Source organism: Hyperolius riggenbachi, chromosome 11 (assembly GCF_040937935.1).
Source record: "Hyperolius riggenbachi isolate aHypRig1 chromosome 11, aHypRig1.pri, whole genome shotgun sequence".
Lineage (NCBI taxonomy): Eukaryota > Metazoa > Chordata > Amphibia > Anura > Hyperoliidae > Hyperolius > Hyperolius riggenbachi.
In genome coordinates, this window is record NC_090656.1 from 53,637,436 (window position 1) to 53,658,758 (window position 21,323).

Genomic DNA, 21,323 nt, shown 5'->3' on the forward strand with positions numbered 1-21,323 from the left:
TTATTTTTTCAGTACTATCAAGGCTTTCTTTAGGTATTATTTTTGTCCCCCTAAACTACTTTATTTTATAGCCATTTTATGGGGGAAAATTAGGCACAAATCCATTTTTTCATTTTAAACCCTTCCTTAATATTTACATGACATGTCCTACAGTAATAAACACATAAAAATGAATAATTTGGTCCTTCTTGGCTAAAATGATATGCCATATTTTATCACTAGCTGAGCATGTGGTGGACCGTTATCCCCAGCCTGCGCACCTGTAGCGATTGGATGCGTTCACTAGTGCAACAGTTCGGGGGGCATAGTGCTGTACAGATGCATCACTAGGCAATGGCCGAGCATTACATCAGTAGAGCATTAGGGGCCCAAACTTTCGCCCTAGGGATTGTATCCTATTGCTACAGGAAGCAGTGATTAAAAGTTTATAAACAGGTATAGGTGTTTCAGGGGTTAACAATGGGTTAATCGGCTAGGCTGGGGTTAAAATTGAACTGGGGATTTTAAAAAAATGTTTTATTTTATCGGGGCCATGTCACTTTAATTTTTTTTTTTTACTTTTAAAACCTTTTTTTTGCCTAATTTTATTGAATGATTGTTGCTATTTGCTAGCAACAATCATTCACTTACTTTAGCACAGGATCCTGCATGTGCGGCGTCAGACAGCATTATCTAATGCTGGGGGGTTAGATTATATGTCTTAACACCTACTGCAGCACTAATTAGGAGGTAGAATCTACATCCTGAAATAGGAAGCAGTTAAAGGGAATCTGAAGTGAAAATAAACTTATGAGATAATGATTTGCATGTGTAGTACAGCTAAGAAATAGAACATTAGTAGCAAAGGAAAGAGTCTCATGTTGTTTTCCAGTACAGGAAGAGTTAAGAAACTCCAGTTGTTATCTATGCAAAAGAGCTTCTCTGAGCTATCTAACCCAACTTGAGTCAGAGACAGTTCTATTTTCTGAAGCACTTATCTCAGTCTGTCTCTCACTGTTTCTTATTTGTTTAAGGTTTTACTGCAGGAAAGTTCAAAGGGTCATTAGCCCGGCATTGTTTCATTGTTTAAAATACAGAGTGTAGTTTGTAAAGTGCAAATATTAGAAAATGATGCAATGTTATAAAAAAAGCTACATAACTGACAATAAAAATATGAGACAATTTTCTTTGCTACTAATGTTCTATTCATTATCCGTACTACACATACAATTCATTATATCATACTTTTCGGTTTTTTTTTTTTTTTACTTCTGTGTCACTGTAAAGATCTAGTTTATGGATGAGGTTGCTGCGAGCACCTTCTGAGTCTGTCTCTGATTCTGCTCTTGGGTTTGCTTGCAGATGCAGACAAGACCCCAGACTGATGAAAGTGCTAGTTTACTACAATAAGAAGCGGAAGTGGCCGGACACTTTTCTAGAGAGATGGAAGCATATGAAGCAACTCACTCTGCCTCCAATCCGGTAACTCTGCACCCAAGGATTCATATCATGCTTAAAGTGAACGCGAGGGGAAAATAAACGGATGAGATAAATAATTGTATTTATCCTCCTACTCCTAAAAAGGACTTCTTTTTTAGATATCCCATGGTTTTATTTTATTTTTAAACAGTCAAAAAGTAGATTGAATGTTTTATTGTCTCTGATCAATGACATGTCCAAAATTTAAAATACACAAACTAATTACCTTTTTTCTATTTCTCCCTGGTCCTCGGAAGTTGTATTCTGCCAGGAAAGCTTTTATGGCTGTAATTTGCTAATCAGTGATGTTACTATATTCCCGACAAGGTGCTGACAAGACAGAAGCTGTCACTTGCATGCCTGAAAATTAACTCTTTCAGGCAGCAAAATAAAACAAGTGAAACAGGCTGGTTAGTAATGTGTTTTGCACTGTACAGACACATGTTTATCTCATCATGTCACATGTCGCCTCGCGTACACTTTAAAGCTCTCCTAAAGTGAGAGGGATATGGAGGCTACCATATTTTTTTTAAACTATACCAGTTGGCTGGCATCCTGCTGATCCTCCGCCTCTAAAGTTATCCACTAATAATACAATCTGCCTAAAGTATCCACTCAAAGTATATTGACTCAGTTTACCCATCTACTACATAGATTTGGTGAGATCAGACAAAAAATATTGTATCAATAGTGGTTACCATAGACCCTGAACAAGCATGCAGATCAGATGTTTGTGACTGAAGTGTGACTGCATTAGCCGCATGCTTGTTTCAGGAGTGTGATTCAGACATTAGCCAGGCAATGTGCATTGTTTAAGGCTGCTTTCACAGTGGGACATTACAGGCGCACGTTACAGCAGCCTGTAACGCAGCCCAACTCACAGTAATGAAAAATCAATGGGCTGTTCACAGTGCTCACGTTGCGTTAGTGTAACGCTGCACGTTCACAGAAAGTGCAGCATGCTGTGCGTTATAGGTGGTTTTAGCTGTGTTAGACTGTTTGCACATGCTCAGTAAGAGGAGAGTCGCTATTGTTCCTAGCCACATGGCTAATTAATATTCACTGCACTGTAGTGTTGTCCAGATCATGAACAATTCGGATCTTTGGATCTTTTTTGTGAGTCGAATCATCCGGATCATCACAATGAAGGATTCGGTTCACAGTGGATGTCTGGAAGAAACAGGAACCGCAGCTTCTGTGCATAAGCACAATCTTCCTGCTGCATCTCTCCCTTCCCCATTAGCACCCTCAATGTGCCCTCATTCTCCTGCACCTCTCACTCTGCTGCACCCCCTGCTTCCTGCTTCCCTAGTAAAATAATTCAAAGATTCGGTTCAAAGATCCGGATCTTTTCAATGATCCAATTCAAATCATCCGAATCATTGAAAAGATCCGGACTTCCCAGGATAGCACCAAGAGCCTCATAAGCAGCTCAATCTGACGTCCAACTTCAACACCACCATGCGTTGCGTTATGGGCACATTATGCGACCTTAACGTCCCCTAAAACGCAACGTCTTGGTGTGAAAGAGGCCTTAAAGGAAATAAATATGGCAGCCTCCAAAGCCCTCTCACTTCAGGTGTGCTTTAATCCCAATATATCAAGTCCAGTGATGTATTCCAAGATGTAAAACTTCTAAAACTCTTAACGACCGCCTAACGCCGATAGGCGTCGGCAGGTCGTAAGTGTATACATGGATACAAACGGCCGATCATGTCAGTTCGGCAGCAGCGCCGTAAAGCAGATCGGCGATCCCCGGCCTCTGATTGGCTGGGGATCGCCAGCACCTGAAAGGCTGAAGCCTATTCTAGGCGGCGCAGGACAGATCTCCATCCTGCGCATTACACAGCGTGAGAGAGAGGGAGGTAAGGAGAGGGAGGGCGGAAATCGCTGCAGAGGGGGGCTTTGAGGAGCCCTCCCGCAAAACGCAGATAGCCGGCGGCAATAAGACCCCCCCAGCAGGACATCCCCCTAGTGGGGAAAAAAGGGGGGAAGTCTGGTCGCCCTGCCTGCAAAGTGATCTGTGCTGTGGGCTGGAGAGCCCACGCAGCACAGATCACACCAAAATCCCCTGGTCCTTAAGTGGTTTCGAACATTTATCGCAAAAAACTGTAAAAATGCATACATATCAAATGTAGATTTCTCACATGGTAAAATGTATTATAAATTGCCTTTTCCTGATGTTGCTGTCACTTACAGTTGAAAATATTACAGAAAGGTTTTGGACTACTTTTTTTTTTTACAAAAGCTCTTACTTATTGGCAGTTGCGCGTGATAGGGAAGCTGGCCAGCAACTTAATATATACCCTTTCCAAGAAGTGCTTTTGTAAAGAATAAAGGTAATACTGAGAATCCCCCATGAGGAGGTGGAATGTTCCAAAAATCTGTCAGATCTGTCCGCTTTTTACCACCTACTGTAAGTGACAGCAACATAGGGGGGAAAAAGTAATTTATAGTGTATTTTACTCTGGGAATAATGTACAGTTTATATGGATGAATCTTAAGTTTTAATATTTTTCAACATAGAGGTCCTTTAATTTTGCAATCTTGTAACATGACCTGCTCTTATCTCCTATATAATAAAACCCTACTGTGTCTGCGTCCCGTGTCCCATCTGCACCGTGCGCATGTGCAGAGACGGTGAGGGGGAGTGACGTGAGCCGCACAGCCAAGGAGGGGGGGGGCAGACGGGCTGGCGTGTGCACGTGATGGGCGCGCAGGCTGCATGCTTGGGCGGGCGCGAGCGGCTTGGGTGCATGTGCAGCGGACGCATGCGCAATGAAGACTTGGCCCGTTTTTAAACGGGCTTAGGTCCACTGGTCCTATATAATAAAACCCCCGTGTCTCTGCGGCCTGTCCCTGTGTGTGTCCGACCGTGCTTCCATACTTGACAGTTTGCTGTCTGTGAACCTCATTGCATTGTGGGAAATAACAGCTTTTTCCAACTGCCAAGCAAGCAACATCTCCCTGTGTGTATATACTTCGGACAGTGGTGGGAGACGGGTGAGCAGGACGCATTGGTATGCGCGTTGCCGGGTTTAGCGACCGTGGCCTAGTGCCCGTTTTTCAACAGGCAGGCCTTTTTACTAATTCTTCTATAAACTTGCTGACAGATGAATACAAATAAAAATAATTAATTAATTAATTAAACAGTTTGTGGGAATTAAAAAAGCTGTCCAAGAATCCACAGGTGACGTCATCATTTAGCATAAAAGGACCATTCCTGGTATTCCTAGAGTTGAACAATGTTAAAGAACAACTGAAGCCAGAGGGCTATGGAGGCTGCCACCGTCAGGAGAAATCTGCCCTGATTGTGTTTAGAGAGTTTAGCCTGTCTAATTCCCCCTCATCTGTAAATAATCTCAAGTGTAATTTGATCTCTCAGCTGTGTCAGCACAGAAATGCGGCAGTCTTTGGCAGACACAACTAATATGTGAACAAAGTGTGTTAACACTTTCTCTGCTTTCATGAAAGCAGGAAGTAGACACACCTAAGATTTATTGCAGGAGGTGTGTAAGCTGTAACAAAGAAATGTTTTTTTTTAAGGGTAATTATGCTGCCAAAAAGACTGCCAGGAAACTAGTATTGCTTAAAAGGAAATAAATATGGCTGCCTCAATATTTTTTTTCACTTCAGTTGCCCTGACCCTGAGTGATGAATAAAAACGAAATTTGGACTTACCTGGGGCATCCTCCAGCCCGAACTCCCCCCCCCTCCCCCCCATGGCCCACGAGGTCCTCCGGCATCCTCTTTTCCCCTCTCCTGGTCCAGGTGGCGGCTTCAGTATTCAGCGACTTTCTGGTGAAGTTGCACATGCACAGCCCCGCTGGGTGCCTGACTCCTCATCTGGCCGGTCGCCATACACAGTTCAGTCTTTAGAGAACCACGCATGCACAGGAGGCTTATTGCGACAGAACGCGATGGGTTCGCACGTGCAACTTCACCAGAGAGTCGCCAATTACCGGAGCCACCAGCGGGACCAGGAGAGGGGAGAAGAGGATGCCGGAGGACCTCGCGGGCTACAGGGGCTGGAGGAAGCTCCAGGTAAGTCCAATTTTCAATTTTTTTCAACGCACAGGGTCCCTTTAAACAGTTAAAATAATCGCACAGGATTATTAGGGAATTTCTTAGGGATTGGATTATTGTGGCTCTGTACAAATTAACAAACTGACACATCATTGCATTCCAGCGGTTCTGGAGGTGTGTTTAGCTTCTAAGGGTACAATGGTTAATTTGCATATATTCAGCGGTGATGCTCTGGGAGACATCTCAAGCTCACTCCAACCTGAATTATCGCAAATTCTTTCTGTTTTAAGAAAGCAAACTTTTGTTTTTCTTTAGGGAAAATGGAGAGGCACATCAAGTGTACAGTACATACCACTTTAAAGAGACGCTGAAGTGAAAAAAATAATTATGATCTAATGAATTGGTTGTGTGGTACGGATAATTACTAGAACATTAGTAGCAAAGAAAATATTCTCATATTTTTATTTTCAGTTATAAATAGTGTTTTTATAACATTGCATCATTCTCTAATATTTGCAATTTACACACTACTCAGCATTCTAAATGATTTTACAGAGCAAGCCAGTGAACTATTGACCTGTCCTCTGGAGAGAAAATGAAAATACAGTGACTGTCACTGACAGTTGAGATAACAAGTTTCAGAAGACAGAGCTTTTGAAAGTCGTGGAGCTCAATGGATTTTTTGCATAGATAACAACTGGAGTTTCTTAAAGAGAATCTGTATTGTTAAAATCGCACAAAAGTAAACATACCAGTGCGTTAGGGGACATCTCCTATTACCCTCTGTCACAATTTCACCGCTCCCCGCCGCATTAAAAGTAGTCAAAAACTGTTTTAAAAAGTTTGTTTATAAACAAACAAAATGGCCACCAAAACAGGAAGTAGGTTGATGTACAGCATGTCCACACATAGAAAATACATCCATACACAAGCAGGCTGTATACAGCCTTAAGGTGCCCATACACTCGTCAGATTGGCAGAAGATAGATAAGAAATGCATCTGATGATCTATCTGATGCGTTTTTAGAACATTTTTTACCAGGATAGAATTCCAATAGATTTCAGTTTGAAATCTGTTGAAATTCGATCTGATGGCATTTTTTTGCCATCAGATTTCCATTAAGGCCAATGCAAACTGATAAGCAATCTCATCAGATCGACCTAAATTTTCCACCCTGCAAGTTCGATGGAAATCCATCGAAATCGATCGAAATCGGCCGTCGATCGGTCAATTGGCCAACCGATTTGCGATCGATCGATCGCGATCGATCGATCGGTCGGCCAGAAAATCGGCTGAGTGTATGGGCTGCTTTACTTCTGAATCTCAAGAGATCACTTGTGTGTGTTTACCTTCTGTCCCCAGCTTCTCTCATGCACTGAACATTACAGGCTTCCTGCAGACAGCTCTGCCTATGTCGTTAATTCCTTAAGGGGCCCATACACTCAGCCGATTTTCTGGCCGACCGATCGATCCCGATCGATCGATCGATAGATCGATTGCAAATCGGTTGGCCAATCGACCAATCGATGGCCGATTTCGATCGATTTCGATGGATTTCCATCGAACTGGCAGGGTGGAAAATTTAGGTTGATCTGATGAGATTGCTTATCAGTTTGCATTGGCCTTAATGGAAATCTGATGGCAAAAAAATGCCATCAGATCGAATTTCAATAGATTTCAAACTGAAATCTATTGGAATTCTATCCTGGTAAAAAATGTTCTAAAAACGCATCAGATAGATCATCAGATGCATTTCTTATCTAACTGCTGCCAATCTGACGAGTGTATGGGCACCTTTAGTATGTGACAGACCAGCTCCTTTCACAGCCTCCAGAGGAGGATTTTTATCCAGCTCTCTTCTATCACTGATAAGATAGCAGAGAAGCTGCTGGCTTATGGAAATAAAACACACACTAGAGTGTGCATAGAGGAACAGTTCAACACTGAAGAACTTGGCAGCCTTCCAGACACAGGCCGACAAGTCTGACAGGGGAAAGATACATTGATTTATTACAGAGATGGTTATAGTAGAAAGAGCTGCAGCAAGCCAGATCACATTAGAATAGGTTTAGGAACTTGTAGGATGGTAGAAAAAAACGTTGTAATTTTTGTTACAGAGTCACTTTAACTCATCCTGTACTGAAAACAACATTAGACTTATGGCTCTGCTCCTAATGTTTTATTTCTTAGCTGTACTACACATACAAATCATTATATCATATTTTTTTTTTTTGCTTCAGTGTCTCTTTAAGTGAGGCAGTTACTTCTGATGTATGAATGATGCCATGTTGTTTCTCCAGTCTTAGGCCTGCAAAAATAATTGTCACCTCGGCTGATGATCAGACAAACAAAACATTCAAGACCCAGAATTCTGCAGGTAATATAACATATAAGTCCTTGTCCCTGGCCTGCAGCAAGTTCGTATATAATGTTTTTTGGTTGTTAGCTTCTCTCTCATTAAAGTAAATGTAAGGAGGCAAAAAAAATGTAAATACATTTGATACTCCCCTATGAAGAGGGAAGTTTCTAGATCCCGTAGAGCACAGTTCCCCAACCTAAAAAGTACATGATTTGCAGAAAACCACAAACATGCCCAAGTGGGTTAATTATTGTTTCAACAGAGCTCATTAACTGCGTACAGTCAAAAATGGCGTGGGGAAAAAATGGCGCAGTGATAAATCTTTTAAAACGGTATTTATAGTTTTAAGGATATGCAGTAACTTTATTTAAAACGCTATTTATCGTTGGTCTGACCCCCGCCCCTCATGTCCTGCGGTGTCCCCCGGTTCCTGTCTGCCTCCCCCGCCCCCCCTCGCACGCCCAATTTTGTCTCCCATTGATTTCATCTCTGCCCCGGACTGGAGTGTAATGCTACAACAGTCCTACCTAAGCAGATCTTATGAACAGCTGGTGGATGTATCTGCTCGCTGCCGCTGAAGACTTTCTGATGCACCAATCACGCTGGGGGCGCTGCTCCAGAACTGCCAATCACGGCTGCTCATGTCTCTGCTCCGTCTGCTAATTGGACGCGATGGTCTCGGAGGCGGGAGCATTGGGTCCAATTAGCAGACGGAGCAGAGAAATGAGCAGCGGTGATTGGCAATTCTGGAGCAGCGCCCCCAGCGTGATTGGTGCATCAGAAAGTCTTCAGCGGCAGCGAGCAGATACATCCACCAGCTGTTCGTAAGATCTGCTTAGGTAGGACTGTTGTAGCATTACACTCCAGTCCGGGGCAGAGATGAAATCACTGGGAGACAAAATTGGACGTGCGAGGGGGGGCGGGGGAGGCAGAAGACAGGAACCGGGGGACACCGCAGGACATGAGGGGCGGGGGTCAGACCAACGATAAATAGCGTTTTAAATAAAGTTACTGCATATCCTTAAAACTATAAATACCGTTTTAAAAGATTTATCACTGTGCGCCATTTTTTCCCCACGCCATATTTTCCTGACCCGCATTAACTACATCTGTGGATTTCCACAAAACATGCACTGTTGGTGGGCCTTAAAGGACAACCAAGGTGACATGTGACATGATGAGATAGACGTGTATGTACAGTGCCTAGCACACAAATAACTACGCTGTGTTCCTTTTTTTCTTTCTCTGACTGAAAGAGTATGCAAGTGTCAGGTATGCAAGTGACAGCTTCTGTCCGGGTTGGGATCTGGTCGGACTGGGTCAGACTACAGCATAACCCTCACTGCTAAGTAATTACAGCCAAATTCTGTCAGTAAATGGCTTTGAGAGCAGAAAAGAGATACAAAGGGTCAATAATTCATAGATTTGAGCTCTAGCATACTTCAATGAAGGTGTAATTGAGCAGAGACAATGAAACACTAAAAACTTAAAAACTAGATTTAAATATAAAATAAAACTGTGGGAAATCTAAAAAAAAAAAAAAAAAAAAAAAAAAGTCATTTTTAGGAAAAGGAGGATAGACACAATTGTTTTTCTCATCAGTTTATTTTCACCTCGGATGTCCTTTAAGGACAGGGTTGGGGAACACTGTCATAGAGCCTTTACGGTCCTTGCTCACATCCCTTATTCCACCGATGTCCGCCAATGAAGTTACACACCTTTGGGACTCCTTGGCAATCTTCAGAAGCACTTACATTCCAAGTACTTCCAAAGGGTCAAAGAAGGACCAATATTCAACCAAGCAGGTTAAAGTCGATCTTCACTGGGGATGGCACTGGAGTAACGGGATGGAGAGGGGACCAGGAAGGCTCTATGGGCTTGATTCACAAAAGAGTGCTAACTGTTAGCACAACTGTTTTCGCGCGAATTTTCGCGCAAAACGATAATGTTTAAAACGATATCGATTTTGCACAAAAATTCGCGTTTGCGCGCAAAACGTTATCGTTTCACGCAAAAATTTGCGATCGCGCGCAATGTGAAAATTCGCGCGAAAACGGCCGTGCTAACAGTTAGCACTCTTGTGAATCAAGCCCTTTGTCTTTTCTCTATGTAGGTAAGTATGAAACTTGGGGTTTTTTTTGTTTGTTTGTTTTTTTTGTTGTTCTTTTTATGCTGCTTTTCTTCTATTTTAAAGCTGAACTAAACTCATGCAAAAAAATAAATAAATAAGATACCCATGGAGAAGATAAGAGGGCTGCATGTCACAGTGTCTTCCCACAATCCTCTGCTATACTTACATACATGGAGCATGCCTCCCATCATCTCATATATTGCAGTGTGTTGGCTGGTCACTTGATATTGCTGCCCAGCAGCTGACATAGATTGGCCAATTTTACCACTTGTAATGAGCATGAATATGAGGGCCAACAGGTTCTGAATACTATGAGCAAATTGAGTAGACAAACCATCATACTACATGGAGGTGGTAACATGGGTCAGTAATTGGCCAATCAAAATTGAAGGTGTGTACCAGGCTTTGGTGTCCATTTGCAGTGCTAGTTTGCAAAAAAAAAAAAAAAATACAAAATAAACCCCTTAGGTCCACTAAAACAAATCCTCAGTCCTTTGCTAAGCATCATGTCGGCACTAGGGATGATCAATGAGATGTTCCAAAATGATGCATTTTTTAATGCAAATGTATGCAGTTTGAAAATGGACCAATCAGTTTAAACCCAGGTTTAAATTGATTGGTCCATTTTCAACTGCATACATTTGCATAAAAATTTATATAAATCTGCATGAACTCGGAACAATGTGCATATATGTGATCATCCCTACTCTGCACCCTGAGGGTAAATGCTTGATTAACCACTTCACCTCCAAGGGTTTATTCCCTTAAAGGATACCCGAAGTGACATGATAAGATAGACATGGGTATGTACAGTGCCTAGCACACAAATAACTATGTTGTGTTCCCTTTTTTTCTTTCTCTGCCTGAAAGAGTTAAATATCAGGTATGTAAGTGGCTGACTCAGTCCTGACTCAGACAGGAAGTTACTACAGTGTGACCCTCACTGATAAGAAATTTCCCTTTTTATCTCTTTCTTGCTCTCATTTTCTCATAGCCATTTTCTGCTAGGAAAGTGTTTTATAGCTGGAATTTCTTATCAGTGTGGGTCACACTGTAGTCGCTTCCTGTCTGAGTCAGGACTAAGTCAGCTACTTACATACCTGATATTTAACTCTTTCAGGCAGAGAAAGAAAAAAAGGAACACAGCATAGTTATTTGTGTGCTAGGCACTGTACATACACATGTCTATGTCATCATGTCACGTCACTTCAGGTATCCTTTAAAAACCAGAACAATTTTCACCTGTCAGCACTCTTTCAATTTATTCGCTTATAACTTGATTACTACTTATCACAATGAAAAAATCCATATCGTGTTTATTTTGCCACCAATTAGACTTTCTTTGTGTGGTATCTTTTGCTAAGAATTATTTTATGCTAAATGCATTTTAATGGGAATAATTAGAAAAAAAATTGAAAACAAATCATTATTTCTCAGTTTTCAGCCATTATAGTTTGAAAATTAAACATTCTACTGTGGATAAAACCCACACATTTTATTTGCCCATTTGTCCCAGTTATTGCAATGTTTAAAATATTTCCCTAGTAAAATGTATGGCGACAATATTTTATTTGGAAGTAAAGGTGTTTTTTTTTAGATTTGCATCTATCACTAATTACAAGCCCATTGATTAAAAAATAACAGTAAAATACCCTCTTGACATACATATTAAAAAAAAGTTCAGTCCCTAAGTTAACTATGTATTTTTTTATTGTCTTTTTTTTAATGCAAAAAATGTTTTTGGCACTATGGGAGAGTGGGGGGGGGGGGGATTAAGTTTTAAATGTAAGTGTAATTTTAAATGTAAGTGTCGTTCTTTTTATTTAAATACATGTGTGTAGGTGTAATTTTTCTATTTGGCCACAAGATGTCGCACATTATTTCCTATTACTGTACTATAAGTAAGCTAAACAGGAGGTAATGCATGGACATGTTACTCCAGAAGATACAATGACGCAGGCATCTCATTGATGCCGGTGATCATTGATATTAATATATGGGAACGGCGTTCCCATTCATTCATCTCCTATCTAATGATCGGCGGCTAGAACGACCGCGGGAGCATGCTTGGGAGCATGTGGCGGCAAGGGATGAATATCTACGTCCCTGCAAGCTAAAGTGGTGTTTTGTAGGGACATAAATACTCGTCCAGGGGAGGTAAAGTGGTTAAAGCAAGTCTGAAGCCAAACAAAAAACAGATTCTCACCGATAGAGAGGGAAGCCACTGGGTCCTATAGAGCAGAGTTCCCCAACCTGTCCTCAAGACCCAACAGTACATGTTTTGTGGAAAACCATACACAATCACAGGTGAGGTAATTAGTGTCTCAGCAGAGCTGATTAACTACCTCTGTGGATTTCCACAAAACATGTACTGTTGGTGGGCCTTGAGGATAGGATTGCGGACACTGCTATACAGTCTTCCCGTTCCTCTCAGAGTCCCCTCGTTCCAGATATGTCACCCCTGTTTGAATCATCCACCCCAGGAAAGAAATCTTAGGGAGCCTGAGTGTTCCCAAAGACGGGCGGATACATACTGCGCCTGCGTGAGCATGCATCCTCATACAGTACGGAGAGACCCGTGTTTTGGAGCATAACAGTGCTGGAACGAGGGGAACAGGAAGGCTCTGTAGGACCCGTAGCTCTTCCTCGCCATAGGTAAGTGTCTGATTTATTTTTTTAAATCACTTCAGTGTTGCTTTAAGATTGGTTTATTAAAATGTAATATTAGATATCAAACTGATTTTGATTATGAACTTTTCTCTTCTCCTTCCAGGGCGACAATTCTCCAATCATCCATCAGCAGTCTTTTTGTCCAGTAATAATCTCATTCCGACTCCGAGGAAAAATCATCGTTGATAATTATTGCGAGTGCAGATTGCTTTTTCCAAACTTCAGCGGAGACAAGACAATTCTCCAAATTCAGATAACACAGGGGCCCATATGCAATTCACTTCTTCACCTGAGTTTTCTCCTAGGCAATATTTTCAATCCTTGCCAATCAGATGCCTTTTAAACTACCAGTAAGCAAGGAAATAATCAAAATAATTTTCATAGTACTTTTTCATCTAGTGCTGAAAAGTTATTTTAAAAAGATGTTGAAAAATTACCTCCTAGGTGAAAACTCAGGAGAAAAAGTTAATTGCATATGTGCTAAATTTCTCCTATGTTTTCTCCTAGGAGATAATTGTTCATCTGGGGCCATATGCAATTCACTTTATTGATAAGGTGGGAAAATATCACCTAGGTGAGAACTTAGGAGAACAAGTGAATTGAATAAAGAAGACCAGGGGCCATATGCAATTTACTTTTTCTCCTGAGTTTTCTCCTAGGTGATATTTTTAAACTTGTAAACAAAATCCCTTTTAAGCCACCAGAAAGCAAGAAATGCTCAAAATAATTTTGATAGTATCTTTTCACCTACTTCTTGGTACTTTTTAGTTGAAATGTGCTGTAACGTTATTTAAACGCGAAGATGAAAAATTATCTCCTAGGAGAAAACGCAGGTGAAAAAGAAAATTGCACATGGCCCCAGGGCCCATAGGCAATTAACTTTTTCACCTTAGTTTTCTCCTAGGAGATAAGTTTTCATTTTCTATTAAATGAATTTCCAGCATTCAGCAATTGAAAAAGTACCACAAATGGGGTAAAAGAGTACTATCAACATTATTTTGAGTATTTGTTTGCTTGCTGGGGGTTTAAAATGCATTTTATTTACAAGTTTAAAAATATCACCTAGGAGAAAAGTCAGGAGAAAAAAAGTAAATGCATTTTTCTTTACTAGTAGATAATTGTTCATCTTCTGTTTAAAATAACTTTTAATGAATGCTTGCTGAATTGGGTTGCCTGTTATAAAATGCCCATGACTTTACTTCACGCATTAGAACTGAAAAAGTGACTCCCTGAGAGTGGTGACATTTTTTCCTACAAAAGAGAAAAGTTGTTAAGTTGAAGCCACCCTATTTTATTAAAGAGGAACTGTAACCTCCTATTGTACTCAGCACCAGTGTGTACATCATGCCCACTTTATAGGGGAAAAACAAGTATCTCCTAGTAAAATAATATAAATTTACTTAGTTTCTGTAGCTTTAACCAGTAAGCCACGCCCACCACACTAGTTGCCTCCGCGGATGTATAATAATTAGCCTACTCTCAGTGCCTTCTGGGTAGTGACGTTTAGAAACGTCACAAGCTCTCTCCTGGTGTTTGGAGGAAAAAAAAAAGTCTCCTTCAACAAGAGACAGGCAGCAGAGTGAGCCGGCCACGCCCCCAAATCTCGTGCAGTGCCAGCAGCTTTCAGGAGAGTGAGCAGCGTGTATCTAGCAGCCTGCTCACTTATCCACTGTCCTCCTCACTGTTTCTCTCCCACAGGCATGACATGTAATCTCCAGCATCTGATAAAATGTATACAGTGTGAAAACGCTGCCTGTCTGATGCATCTGGGGGAGGGGGAGAGAGGTCTGACTTCTTAGCCTGAACTTTTTTTACTTTGAGTTCAGAAACAAAGCAGAGAGCAGTGCAGCCTCGGTGACAGGCTGCCAGCATGCTTTACACTGCTGTGTCTCCTGTGCTTTGCTTAGAAAGTAGTAAAAGTGCAGAGCTAGAAGTCAGACCTCTCCAGCTGTCCCTTATTTATGCCTTAAAGGTGTCCTCAAGGGAATTGAAGGAAAATAAGTGCTACTTACCCGGGGCTTCGTCCAGCCACAAGCTCCCAGCATGTCCCTTGGTGCAGCTCTGCGGTGAGCCGTTCGCTTGTGAAGCTTTCCGGTCCCCGGCGATGACGTCAGGCTGACCAGGAGGTACTGCACCTGCGTGAGGGGTGCTGTCAATCACCGCCACGTGGACCGGAGCATACTGCAGAGGCGCAGAACTACTACGCCTGCGCAGTACGCTCCGGTCCACGTGGCAGTGATAGCGACGCTCACGCAGGTGCAGTACAGGCTTACCTCCTGGTCAGCCTTCGTCCTAGTCAGCCTGGACGAAGCCCCGGGTAAGTGGCACTTATTTTCCTCATATCCCTTGATGACTCCTTTAAAGAGAACCTGAACTGAAAATAAAAAGTAAAAATAACCATACACAGATCATACTTACCTCCTGTATACTCCTCAATCTCTTTCTCCTCTCCTGCGTCCCATTTGTCCACTGTGATCAATTAAGTTTTCCATCCTCCATTTTAAAAACGGCCATTACCCCTTAACAGCTTCCTGGTCAGCACACTGTTAAACTGTAATATCACACCACTTGAGCCATAGGGAAACATGGACATTACCTTGCACATTCAGTTGTAACTGACAACTGCTGATATATAACTGACAGCAACTGGTATATTTCAGTTCTGACAAAATATTGTCAGAACTGGAAGGCATCATTGTAAGAAGAAAATGGTGAGCTTCTGAGAGGAACTGACGGTGAGGTTAGTATGTAATATTCATTTGCAGCTACGTCATGTGTTTATTTTGACACAGGATTAGACTGTGAGCTCCTCTAAGGACAGTCAGTGACATGACTATGTACTCTGTAAAGTTCAGCAGAAGATGTTAGTGCTATATAACTACATAATAATATGGTAGATCATTACATTATGACTATGGTAGGATTAGACTGTGAGCTCCTCTGAGGACAGTCAGAGACATGACTATGTACCCTGTAATGTGCTGCAGAAGGTGTCAGTGCTATATAAACACATAATAATAATATGGTAGGACATTAGACTATGACTATGGTAGGATTAGATTGTGAGCTCCTCTGAGGACAGTCAGTGGCATGACTATGTACTCTGTAAAGTGCTGCAGAAGATGCCAGTGCTATATAAATACATAAAAATAATATGGAAGGACATTAGACTATGACTATGGTAGGATTAGAGTGTGAGCTCCTCTGAGAACAGTCAGCGACATGACTATGTACTCTGTAACGTGCTGCAGAAGATGTCAGTACTATATAAATACATAATAATATGGTAGGACATTAGACTAGAACTATGGTAGGATTAGACTGTGAGCTCCTCTGAGGACAGTCAGAGACATGACTATGTACTCTGTAATGTGCTGCAGAAGATGTCGGTGCCATATAAATACATAATAATAATAATATGGTAGGACATTAGACTATGACTATGGTAGGATTAGATTGTGAGCTCCTCTGAGGACAGTCAGCGACATGACTATGTACCCTGTAATGTGCTGCAGAAGATGTCAGTGCTATATAAACACATAATAATAATATGGTAGGACATTACACTATGACTATGGTAGGATTAGATTGTGAGCTCCTCTGAGGACAGTCAGCGACATGAATATGTACTCTGTACAGTGCTGCAGATGATGTCAGATGAGTGTGCTCTTCAGGGCCCATTCACACTGGGGCGATTTGTAGGCGGTTTCTGCAGATTAAAGTGCTTGTGTAATCCCAATCGCTCAAGAATCATGAAAATGTAGTCAAAAATATGCGTTTGCTACAAAAAAAATCACAGCCGCAAAACGCTAGCGCTAATTGCCAGCATTTTGTGATCCCCAGTGTGAATGGCCCAATCTGTCCTACTCTGATGGCTGGCTCTGCAGACTGCACCAGCATCACTACAGTACAAAGCTCTTGGGGATTTGGGGTGAAAAGGCTGGAGGCAGGGTGCTGTACTCAAGACCCTGCAGAATACTGAATAGGGACTGTCTACAAATCTTTGTATTTCTTATCAGTGGACGAGCAGATGCAGTCATTAGCACAATTGTGCAGGGGGGAGAAAGCTTATAATCAAATCAGATTAAAATCACGCCGCCAAGTGCATGCCTGATTGACAACGCAACCAATTTCAGGCTGATATTTGGGCACATGAGTCAATCGGAAATGCTGCAAATTGGCTATCGTGGTTGGTCGGGTGCATGGCGGTAAAAGGCAAGCGATATCGGGGTGAGTGACGAAACTCCTGGCGCTATGTGTGTATGTGTATTTACACATTACCTGTCCTGTGTCCCAGTGACCGCCCTCTTCTGAATCCGCTGCTACACTTCCCATACTTGCTGCCGGCACATATCTCGCTGGCGTGCGTGTGCGACGTTACGCTGGCCGCCATTTATAGGGAGGAGCGGTGGAAGACAGATACAGGACAGGTAATGTATAAATACACATACATGTACATACATTTATACACAGAGGAACAGCGGCGGGCTCTGCCGATTTCCAGGAGATTTCATGCTGAAATTGATCGGGAATCGGCCTATGGTGTATGAGCAGCTGACAGATCTCTCTCTAATCAGATTCGATTAGAGAGAGATTTGTCTCTTGGTTGAATCTGCCCATCATTGCCTAATGTATGGCTAGCTTTAGTTTTCAGTCTCTCAAGACATGGAAAAGAAACTTTTTTTTCCTGGACTGCCAGAAAATTTACAATGCCTTTGTAGACAGCTCTGTGCTTCAAGGCCCTTTTCCACTGCAAAACGCAACTACAAATGCATTTGCGTTTCCCCAATTTTGATGTTCGTTTTGTGCGTTTTTTATGCGTTTGCAGTCTCCGTTTTTCTGATTGGCAAATGGCAAGTGTTGTCTTGAAAATAGATACTGGTGGTTAAATCAATACATAACGCAAAACACATTTCTATGCGTTTTTCATGCATTCCTATACTTTACATTGAAACACAAAACGCATCATAATCGCACAGACATGGGTTTGCGTTTTTAAAAACTGGAATGCAGCAGTGGAAAAGGCCACCCAAGATTCTTATTTTAAACAAGCTGCACTTCAGAATCAGCAAACGCATGCGTTTTGCGTTTCTGGCAAAAACGCAGCTAGTGACCTATGCTGTAATGCCAGTGGTTTGAAACGCCTCTGCTATTCAGCTATATTACAATACACTAATCAGCATCTCCAGCTCATTCCCTGTCTGCTTCTGTTTACACATGTGCATATTATACTTCCTGGGCTTCTGCAAATTATGTCAGTTAGGAAAAAAAAAAGGTTGGGGAAGGAGGGTGTAACAACCTTCACTGTGGGCGTGTTTTCAACTGCTGGGATGAAGAAAAAAAAACTTGCTACTCCTGCCAGTAGTAAACAGGGATCCTCCCAGGCTGCCTATGGCATTTTTACAGCACCTTGCTGACAGGGTTACGAGATTTATTAGTCAATCCTTCTTATCTATATACTTAAATCACTGTCTTACACTGCTTTTTAAGGAATATTTACTCCTCCTTACAGTTCCTCTTTAAGCTACTGTACAGTATGTATAATCTTATATTTACTGAAAACAGTGCAGCATCATTGTTGTAAAAATACAAATAACTTGCGGATTTCATCTACAGTGCATAATATTGTTAAAAAAAATTCAGAGGATTCAGAGAACTTATTTGCAAGTAAGGAACAAGGCTAAAAGCCTATACTGGATAGCCGTGATTTTTAGGCCTAAAGGGATACTGTAGGGGGGTCGGGGGAAAATGAGCTGAACTTACCCGGGGCTTCTAATGGTCCCCCACAGACATCCTGTGTTGGCGCAGCCACTCACCGATGCTCCGGCCCCGCCTCCAGTTCACTTCTGGAATTTCTGACTTTAAAGTCAGAAAACCACTGCGCCTGCACGCCCGTGTCCTCGCTCCCGCTGATGTCACCAGGAGTGTACTGCGCAGACACAGACCATACTGGGCCTGCGCTGTGTGCTCTTGATGACATCAGCGGTATCGAGGACACGGCAACGCAGGCGCAGTGGTTTTCAGACTTTAAAGTCTGAAATTCCAGAAGTGAACCGGAGGCGGGGCCGGAGCATCGGGGAGTGGCTGCGCCAACACAGGATGTCTGCGGGGGACCATTACAAGCCCCGGGTAAGTCCAACTCATTTTCCCCTGACCCCCCTACAGTATCCCTTTAAGGTGACACTGCATCAAAAAAAGACATGATTCTATTGTGCAAATCACACTACGGGCTGAGAAACAGCTCTGAAAACCACTGTGTGTCAGTTCATTGCTGAAAACTGAAATGCAAATTAAAATTCATGCAAAGAAGCAACCACGGATAAAACAGGGATAAATTCAAAATGAGTGTACATTTTTTATGAAAACAATACTGTGTATCAGTTTCACCTCTTTGTACTATTTGTCATTAAATATGGGTTTATAGGCTATGCAAATTATCACATTCACATTTTGCACACTGTCGTTCATTTGAAAATAGAGTTGTGAAAATGTACTTACTTGCCAAATGCTGTGTACTATTATAACAACTTATCTTTCAGATAAAATTAAGACATCTGAACTGAGAGGGACATGGAGGCAGCCATATTTATTTTCTTTTAAGCAGTATCAGTTTCCTGGCTATCTTGCTGATCTCTTTGGCTGCAGTAGTGTCTGAATCACACACCTAAAACAAGCATTCAGCTAATCCAGTCACACTTCAGTAAGAAACACCTGATCTGCATGCTTGTTCAGGGTCTATGGATAAAAGTATTAGAGGCAGTGGATCAGCAGGACAGCCAGGCAACTGGTATTTTGTTAAAAGGAAATAAATATGGTACCCTCCATATTCCTCTCACTTCAGGTTCCATTTAACCTCCCTGGCGTTATGTTTCCTTCTGATTTTAGGGTCTAAAAGCGGTACAATTTTTTCATGTGCTTTTCGACCCTAAAAGCATGAAAAAAATCATACCCGTCCTCCGGGTGGCGCTGTAACCCTGTAGTGAGATTGCCGGCTGTCGTCATGACAACAGACGGCGATCTCACCGGAGGAAGCAGAGCCTCGGAGGAGAGGAAGAAGAATGGCGTCCGATGTCGGGATCCCCCGGGAGGTCAGTTGAAATGCCCGCTGCGTGCATTGCTCTGCATACAGCCTCCAGCGGCCAAGGGGTTACCGCCAAGGAGGTTAAAGCCGAACTAAATATATAAAAAAAAGAGGAGTTTCACTTACCTGGAACTTCTGCCAGACCCCTACAGCCGCCCTGTGTCCCCCCTACAGCCGCCCTGTGTCCACGCTGTTTCCAAATGATCCTCCACTCCCCCACTTTTCTTCATACTGACTTCTAAGTCAACATCCATAGCGCCTCATCGGCCATGGCTGCCATATGTATTTCCTTTTAATCAATGCACATTGCCTGGCTGTCCTACTGATCCTCTGTCTCTAATACTTTTAGCAATAGACCCTGAACAAGCATGCAGATCAGGTGCTCTGACTGAAGTCAGACAGGATTAGATTCACGAGTGTCTGAGTGTGTGGCTCAGACACTAATATGGCCAAAGAGATTGTCAGGACTGCCAGGCAACTGGTATTGTTTAAGAGGAAATAAATATGGCAGCCTACATATCCTTCTCACTTCAGATGTCCCTTTAATAACCAACCCTCCCCCAGGCTATTCTGTTGCAATTCACTGATTTGAGATAAAACCTACAGAATATCAGAGCAGCAATGGTAAAGTTCAAATGGTATGCATATGAATCAAATTTTCATGTTATGTATGTACAAACAATATGATTTGCCTACTGCTTAACATTGTGTGTGAATTGGGCATTATGCATTTTTATGTTGTAACATTATCTTATTGTACTTAGCAAAACAATATTGACATTATAAGAACACAATGGTAAGCGTCCCTGTACTGTTAGGGCACCCACAACATACAAAATAAGCAACGGTGGAGGTGTTAGAAGAAGTAAGAGACTTCAACTGTCAATTCTTGCACCTTGTTATGTCAGGACATAAGGCCGATAATTGGTAAGAAATGGTACAGTATTTCAGCTCTAAACAACGTGTTTGGTGGGCACAATCCTCTTCCTCAGGTTTAAAAAGAATCTGTAATCAAATACACTCCCTCTGGGGGATACTTACCTTGGGAGGGGAAAGCCTCAGGATCCTAACGAGGCTTCCTTCGTCCTCCTCCGTTCAAGTGCCAAGGTCCCTCGAAGGGTGGCGAGGTAAATATTTACCTACCTCGATCACACTAGCCACTCTTGATTCGGGTTAAGGTGGAAATACTCCCAATCAATCCGCTCTACTGTGCAGGTATGAGTCCTTTCAGTAGAGCGGATATGATCGGGATCGGCTATTTCCACCTAACCCGAACAAAGAGCCGCTACTGCGCCTGCGTTGGATTCCGGAGAAGTAAATAAATCAAGCCTTGTCAAGCTTGTCGGGTGAGGATTTGGCAGAGCTAGAGCTGGATTTCTTGAAGTTACAGGTGAGAGGGAAGCCTTATTGGGACCCTGAGGCTTCCCCCTCCCGAGGTAAGTGTCCCCCAGAGGGGTTTTTTCTTTACAGAGTCTCTTTAATGCCGCTACAGACTGAATAATAGCGTGTGTTACTACATATAAGAAAGCTGTTCCCAACCTTTTGAAAACTGTTGTTGCCATCAAATTCAAAATTTGCATAATTGAAAGAATAACAA

General features: G+C 42.2%; 1 protein-coding gene across 2 annotated transcripts in view; it reads left to right on the plus strand.

Moving 5' to 3' along the window:
- Positions 1–13,441, plus strand: part of LOC137537929 (ankyrin and armadillo repeat-containing protein-like) — a 97,254-nt gene extending 83,813 nt beyond the window's left edge. The window contains exons 9-11 of one of the 2 annotated variants that reach the window (XM_068259856.1): positions 1,342–1,461; positions 7,786–7,862; positions 12,749–13,441. In XM_068259856.1, coding sequence (XP_068115957.1) covers positions 1,342–1,461; positions 7,786–7,862; positions 12,749–12,831 — 280 coding nt within the window. In that variant the 3' untranslated portion in view covers positions 12,832–13,441. The remainder of the gene's footprint in view (positions 1–1,341; positions 1,462–7,785; positions 7,863–12,748) is intronic. The other variant, XM_068259857.1, reaches the window with a different exon arrangement.
- Positions 13,442–21,323: the final 7,882 nt, after the last annotated feature.